General features: G+C 29.6%; 1 protein-coding gene across 1 annotated transcript; it reads right to left on the reverse strand.

Moving 5' to 3' along the window:
* Positions 1-1,349: 1,349 nt before the first annotated feature.
* Positions 1,350-4,097, reverse strand: LOC149201860 (WAT1-related protein At2g39510-like). The gene is made up of 7 exons (XM_089399846.1): positions 3,728-4,097; positions 3,472-3,531; positions 3,230-3,346; positions 2,848-3,082; positions 2,602-2,763; positions 2,330-2,481; positions 1,350-1,782 (listed from the first exon to the last, which is right to left on the reverse strand). The coding sequence occupies exons 1-7, from the start codon at positions 3,916-3,918 to the stop codon at positions 1,632-1,634; spliced, it is 1,068 nt and encodes a 355-aa protein (XP_089255972.1). The 5' UTR covers positions 3,919-4,097; the 3' UTR covers positions 1,350-1,631.
* Between the last annotated feature and the right edge of the window lie 3,849 nt (positions 4,098-7,946).

A 7,946-nucleotide genomic window follows, 5' to 3' on the forward strand; every position in this document is an offset into this window, starting at 1 on the left:
AAAATCATTTTTTTCTCTCATTTCTTAATACATCTTAAAATAGATAAGTTTTTTAGGTGCAAATTCTGTTTAAAGCCTAAAATTTAAAAAATATTTTTTTCTCTCTCATCTTTTAATATATCCCAATGAATTTGTTATTGGGATTAAAATTATTTGTTGAATTTCAGACGAAATTGCCAAAAAAATATACCCAAAAATAGACCAAAATGCAAAATAGTGAAACTACTTCAAATGTTTTAACTATAGAAACTTATTTTTTCAATTCTTTTTTATAATATATATAATTTTTTAAAGAATATATAATACATACATAGTTGACACTAAACTATTTTGATTAGTATGTCTATTGAGACATTTTATCTATGGACTAATTTGTGTACATTAATTTTTATTAAAATGCCAATATTACTTAATCCTGCATATTAAAATATTTTATTGATGACCCACATTGAATTTTTTATTATTATGAATAATTTTGAATCTCACATACTAACGTTATATTAACAATTGAATGGATTACACATCCCAACCTTATTGTTCTTTTTAGGAAGTATTTTATTTTTTATTTTATTTTTAACTTTTAATTACTTTTTCATTTGGACATTGAATATTTAATTATATCTAACACTAAATTATTATTTTTTAACAATTTATTTCTATATATAGACATATATGAAGTTCATATTAACCTAAATTAGTTAATATAACTCTTTAAATAGTTTAAATATCTTATTCATACTCTAATTTACATACAATTACCTTATCTCATTTTAAAGTTGATATGAAATTATATTGTTCAAGTAAACGTAGGAATTTTTTTATTTATGACTAAGAGTGAATAAAATATTCTTACATTAGATTGTAACATCAATGACAAATAAAATGACCATAGTGAAATTGTGATTATTGATGTTTTATAAATTTTTTAATTAAAACAAATTAAACATAAATATTTATTTTTGTTTTTATTATCCCTAACATTAACACAAATAAAAACACATCATCTTCATAATATTCTATAAAATATACCTCTCAACACACATCATCTTCATAATATTTTATAAAATATACCTCTCAACACAATAAGATATTCAACTCAATTAAAATGGTAATCAATATTATCATAATCCCTCAAAGAAACAACTCAATTTACAATTATCATAATCCCTCTGATATCTCTAATCAACGTGCTTATATAAATACCGAATTAATAATAGTGTAAAACATTTTGATAGTGCTGATACATGTATTGCACTATGCTACCCAACTTTATTTTTCTTTTCCTTCCACCCTACTGCACCTATGTTAAATTGATAATTTTCACACCACCTCATATAATTATAACCATATTTAATAATTAAATAAAATCATTTGATATTACTAAAACATTTTTGTCACTATTAAAAATCCACAACATATGTCGGACGGATGCTCCACGTCATTCTTACACCACCACGTCATGGTTTGGCTAAACATAAAAATATTGTGCCAATATTTCTCCTCCTGTAACTAAACGTGCCAAACATACAGCCATACACAATCGAATAGCATTAGCTTTAAGAAAGTCTGTTGCCTACTAACAATCGAGAAAGGCACTGCTCAGAATAGGAATATGCCCCCACATGACCATTTCAAACGATCGCCTCTTCCTTTTCAATTGGTTGTCCTCCCAACGGAATACGGTGCTCATCAACAACTTGCGTTGCTTCCGTTGCCAAGTCGTTAGCTTTGCCCCACAGTGCAGTGTAAAGTCCCAAAACGATTACTATTGCTCCCACAACACTACACGTGTTTACATCAATATTAGCATTGAATGAAATTTTTCAAAACAAATTAGTATTTTAGTATAAATTACATGGCTGATAAATGTGATAGAAATCAATTTATAATAAACACTTTTAATTATTTAGATTCAGTGTCATTTTATCATGGAGTTTTAGAATTTATAAAGAAGTGATTCAACACAATTTAGTTTTTGCTATTCAAGTTAGAAATTATACTTACTCAAAATATTGCATAAAAAATTATAACCTATACTCCAAAATGCTAAATTAATCATTTTCAATGTGCAAATCAAATCATATAGTTTTGTTTTGGTAAGAATTAATAAATTGAGATGTGAAATGGGTAATTTTGGTGGAACTAGTAAATCTACTCATTCACATTTTGACTCCAATTTGAGTGTTGAGTAAAACATAAATAATAATGGAAAGTAACCCTTGCTAAATATATTTATTTGAGTCTTATTCTTAATCATAATTAATTAGTCATAATAAAAACTCAAGGTTGATAAATAAAAAAAGTACACTTAAATATAATATGGACTAACCTTCCCAAACGCAGATAAACATGGAGAATGATAAGCTCCATAATTGCTGTTATAACCGTACCCAGAGGACTGAAGATTGCCACGAATAAAGGCCCTCGTTTTGTTATACACCAAGCTTGCACATACATCCCCAACGCTGAACACATTATTCCCTGTAACATTCAACATATTGATCCATTTTTATCAGTTGAATTCTTAGCGTTAGTTTCAACGGATACGTTGCTGTTACATTCAGTGGTTAACAAGGTTTTGTGTTCAGATATGTTGCTTACCGAGTACACAACTCCCAGGAGCTTAAAATTCCATCCTATATCCCAGATATTAGCTTTCTTACGCTCCCAGATTACAGCAATTAGACCAGACTGTAATGATCCAAAAAAACACGCGAATGCTGTTAATGATAACTGGGCCGGGTACTTCTTCAGAAAAGGTGCCTGCATTCAAATTTTCCATAGTTTAAATCAGTGGGTGGAGATAAGATCAAATTGGAAGTATAAGGTTAAGGTGATGAATATTACCTGAAAAACAATGGATGCAGACCAAGTCACGATGCTCCCAAAGACCAAGATGGAGCCCAGTACAAGGTTCTTCGGTTTAGAATTGGATGCCATTAAATGGCCTTCAACACCAGATGATAAAACCTTAATAACAGGACCCTTGTATAATGTCATGATCATTGCACCACTGACTGAAATAACTGTGCCAATAACCTTTGCTTGTCCTCCTAAACTTCTGATATTAACTCTTTCAAGTCTAGCAAAATAAAACCAAGTTGAACGAGAATGATGAGTAGATAGCCTGTGGAATCCCTAAGCTTTGCAACTCAATAATCAATAGAACACCTATGCAGGAAAAAAATATTAGGGTACTACCACTCCAAAAGATTTGACATGTTTCTACCTTAGCAATGTGGCCATTGCAAATGTAAACATTGGTAATAGGTTTTGTGCTGCTGAACCAAAAGTAGAAGAAGTATAGTACAATCCTTGAATATAGCAATTCTGTGTGACCGTGATTCTGTAATCAGCAGTTAATAAAAATGATATTACCTAGAACTTTCAAACAAGAAACGCAGGTTAACTTCATTCTATACAATAAAAGTTTGAAACATAGCAAAGCCAGTATAAGTAACAGTTTCGTACCCACTTGCCAGCAAGAAAATTTGAAATAAAATGGTCCATGTCAAAGGCGGGCGTTGTTTCCTGCATCAATCAATCACCAATTAATTTACATGACCGATTGATAGGTCTCTGTATATCTAGGCGCAATACAGTTACATCTCCACTGCTCATCACTTGAGCTCCAATTCAAAAGTTCAGTGCCTATTTTGCAAGCATGTAATTGATATAATTGAAAAACTTTGCAGATGTAATCATAGATATAAGAGTTAGCGCACACCTTTCTAAAAAGTAAGCAAAAGGAGCGATAGCTACGGTTGCAATAATCTGTCTGAGTGCCATAAAAACAAAGTGATTCATTCCATTTATTAAGGAAACTCTGGCGATTATATACATGCCTGCAAATGCTATCTGATACATAATCTGAGAAATATGGGGTTTGAATTTCTCAATTCCCTTGAAGGAAACCATTATGATACCGCTGCTGATCCACCAGTGATATACTTAAATGATCTGGTTCCCTTCTTGTCACTACTTGAGGGATGTCCAGTTGAGTAGTCCTCTTATACAAATCGAAGATAAAGCTTCAATACTGAGTAAATCAGATTGTACGTATCAGATTAAATAGAAATAATAGCTTTCAGAATAATGGATGGCATCTTGCTATTTTGGAGATGGACTTGACTTTATAGCGCAGTCTCAGTCGTGTCAAACGTGGAAATGACCAAGAATGCACTTTGATTCTGTGGAGAAGAGCAGGAGGGTACCATCATCACGTCGATTTCGTGGAAATGAGCAGAACGCACTATTATCACATATCATCCACACAAAATGTATGAGTGGTCCTTCATTCTAATAAATTTAAAATATTTTTTAAATAAAATTGTGTAGCAGATTACAATAACATACATACATATGTATATCGGGTTATTGTCATAGCAAACATTATAAGCCATGAATAACCTCACTCGTACTATATTTTCATTAGTGATCTTATATCCCAGTAAGAATGATATACAAAATTATTTCACTCTCACTTAGTTATTAAAATTATTTCACTCTCAGTGAGCTATAAGAAAACATTTTAATATTCAGAAAAAATAACACAATTTTATATCAATATATACAAAATTATTAAAATAAAATAAAAATTTATATTTACTTTTTAGTATTTAAAATGTATAATTTTTAGGATGATAGTGAGAACAAATTCCTTTAAACACTTAAATAATAATAATTCAATCCAAATTATTAATAAAATATTTTAATATGTATCTTTAAGTTAGTTTTATTATATATATAATTAATATGTGGTAATTATTAAAACTATAAATATGTGTGGAGGTTTAGTTTAAATTAGAAACATTATAAAATATGAACAATCTTATTCCAATTTCATTATTGATATTACAATCTAGTATAAAAGAGATGTAAGAATATTTCACGCTCATAGACATAAATAAAATATCTATATGACATAATTTTATATCAAGTTTAAACAGCCAAAAAACTAATTAGAAATAAAAACTCTTATATTCTTATTTCCTAGCATTAAAATTTTATAATTGTTACAATGATGGTTGTAAAAATCAACTCCATGTCAAATGAGCATGAGGGTATCCTAACCATCAATTTCTCTAATAATAAAAATAACAAAATATGCATTATTAAGTAAAAACATTTTTATTTAAAAATATATTAACAACAAAATATATATCAATAACAAAAAAACACATTTTAATAGGTACAACCTGATTCATATATACAATATTTCACTATTAATGTTATAAACATATATATATGATTAAAATAGTTCAAAATAATAATACTCTTTTACCAGTATAAGTTTTGATAAATTTTGTCAAAACCCAATAAAGATGTGAGAATTGTAAGTTTAGGAATACACAATGCAAATGACTAAAAAAAATTCAAAAGCATTGAATCTATTTATTCATTAAAAACAAAATTTGAATATTGGAAAATTTAACTGATATGTAATCAATATACATTTATCTTAACCACAAATTTATCAAACACCTAAAAAAATCAAATTTATCTAAATACAATTTATTTTTTTCAAATTTTACACTTAAAAAATTTAATCCCTAATTAAACACGTTGGAAAATTTAACTGATATGTAATCAATATACATTTATCTTAACCACAAATTTATCAAACACCTAAAAAAAATCAAATTTATCTAAATGCAATTTTTTTTTTCAAATTTTACACTTAAAAAAATTTAATCCCTAATTAAAATAAATCTATAAATCTATATCAATTATCGTAATAAATTTATGTTCAATGCTTTTCCTTTACCCTTTAAAAGCTTGATATTTTGCAGATTACTCGCTTATTTGGGACTACTGAACCGTGAAAATTAGCGACTCATGATTCCGTCATCCTTCGACATCGACTGATGACAAAGTGTGGGGATTTTGAAAATTCCACTTTAATAAGTATCGAGAGTTTTGCGTTGTCTTTACGGTTGAATATTGGCTCAACGTAAAAAAGATGTGCCAATAAACGACATAATAGAATAGACGTTTAAGACACTTACACCTATAAACAATAGAATAGCATTAGCTTTAGGGAAAGCGCACCGCCCCATTAAAAATCAAAACAGCCTTTTCTCAGAATACGAATATGCTTGTGCAGATAAACAATAGAATATAATAGACTAGACGTTTCAAACAATAAGACCAATAAAAAATAGAATAGAATTGACGTTTCAAACTGTTACAACAATAGACAATAGAATAACATTAGCTTTAGGTAAAGCCTGTGGCCCATTAACAATCGAGACAGACTTAGGTCAAAATAGTTACATCTCCACTACTCTTCACTTCATCCAATTCAAGAGTTCGGTACCTGTCCTGTAAGCAATCAATTGATGTGATTGGAAAACTAATTTGCAGATCTAATCAAAGAAATTAGAGTTAGTACAAACTTTTCTAAAACCTAACCAAAAGGAGCTATAACTAATGTTGCGATAATTATTAATTTTCAATCGAAGAAATAATGTCAGGAGTATTCTCAAATACACATAGTTCTGCCTAAAATTAACTGTTGCAATAACATGTCTGAATGCCATAAAAACAAAATGATTCATTCCATCTATTAAGAAGACCCTCGCGATGATATACATGCCTGGAAATGGTACTTGATATATAATCTGAGAAATATAGGGTTTGAATTTCTCAATTGAAGTCATTATGATACTGAATCTTCCTATACTCCTTGAAGATCAGGTTTCAATAGCGAGAAAACAAAACCTTTCAGGACAATGGATGGGATCTTGCAGTTATGAAAATGAGGTTGACATTATAGTCAAGTAACAATCGTGTTAAACGATTGCGTGGAGCTGAGTAAGAAAGCACTATGATTCTCGTGGGTATGAGCAGGAGAGCACAATGATCACGTCGATTTCGTGGAAATGAACAAGAAACCACTATGATGATCACGTTGAATTAAAATATATAGTCAGACAGTGGACACTGGTAACGTATTACTTAAAACACCGTTGGATCTGACACAATTCATGGCGAGCATTATGCAACGTGCGTACCGAAAGGGACTGAAAAGGATTGAATCATGAACGGGTTGTTTGGAGCGTTAAGGACTGACGACGGTACATGAATGTCATGATCAGCTTGTATGAAATGTTACGAATCCAGGGTGGGATGGGACTAAAAACAGGAAAATTAAGCCCATTAAAGGTTCATAATTTCAACTGGTTACGCCATAGTTATACACAGTCCATACAAAATTATATTGATTTCGTATTCAATGCTTTTTCTTTGTCGGTTCCCCCTAAAAAATGAATTCTCCATCGCTGGGCACTTTGCGGATCAATCGCTGCTCAGAGAGCACTCAACCATGAAAATCCCTGATATATGATTCTGTCCTCCTTCAACAGCGACCGATGACAAAGTGCGGAGATTTTAAAAATTGCACTTTAATCATTGTAGTGAGACTGTTACACTGTTATGGTGAAGAATACGATGGAAAAAAATATATTAAATCAATTATTCATATTAAAAAATAAATATATTAAAATTAAATTTTATCTTTTGAATGTAGTAGTTAGTTCGTGCTAACTTCGAGGATTAATAATGTGGATTAATAATGTGGATCTTGGAGTCCAAAATTATGATGATTCAATATTTATGCTCTTCAATGGTGAGAGGATTAATAATGTGGATTTTGGAGTAAAAAATTATGATGATGGTGGTGTGATTTAATATTTATGCTATTCAGTGGTGAGAATATTTTTGATATGTGATTATGTTTTTGTGTTTTTTTTTTTAATATATATATTCGAAATTTTGTTGGATTTCCATAATTTTTTTTAAGGAGATTATCTAGTAGTATATTTTTTAATTTTTGATTTGTGTTAAGTTTGTTCAATCATAGCTGAATATTATTGACTAAACTTTAAACTATTGAATAAATTTGTTCATATTTGAGTTTGTTTGAGCATATCTAAATATGGTTA

The sequence above is a fragment of the Pinus tabuliformis genome, chromosome 2_1, assembly GCF_031772625.1.
Source record: "Pinus tabuliformis cultivar Carrire ecotype Pingquan chromosome 2_1, CPIR1, whole genome shotgun sequence".
Classification (NCBI taxonomy): Eukaryota; Viridiplantae; Streptophyta; class Pinopsida; order Pinales; family Pinaceae; genus Pinus; species Pinus tabuliformis.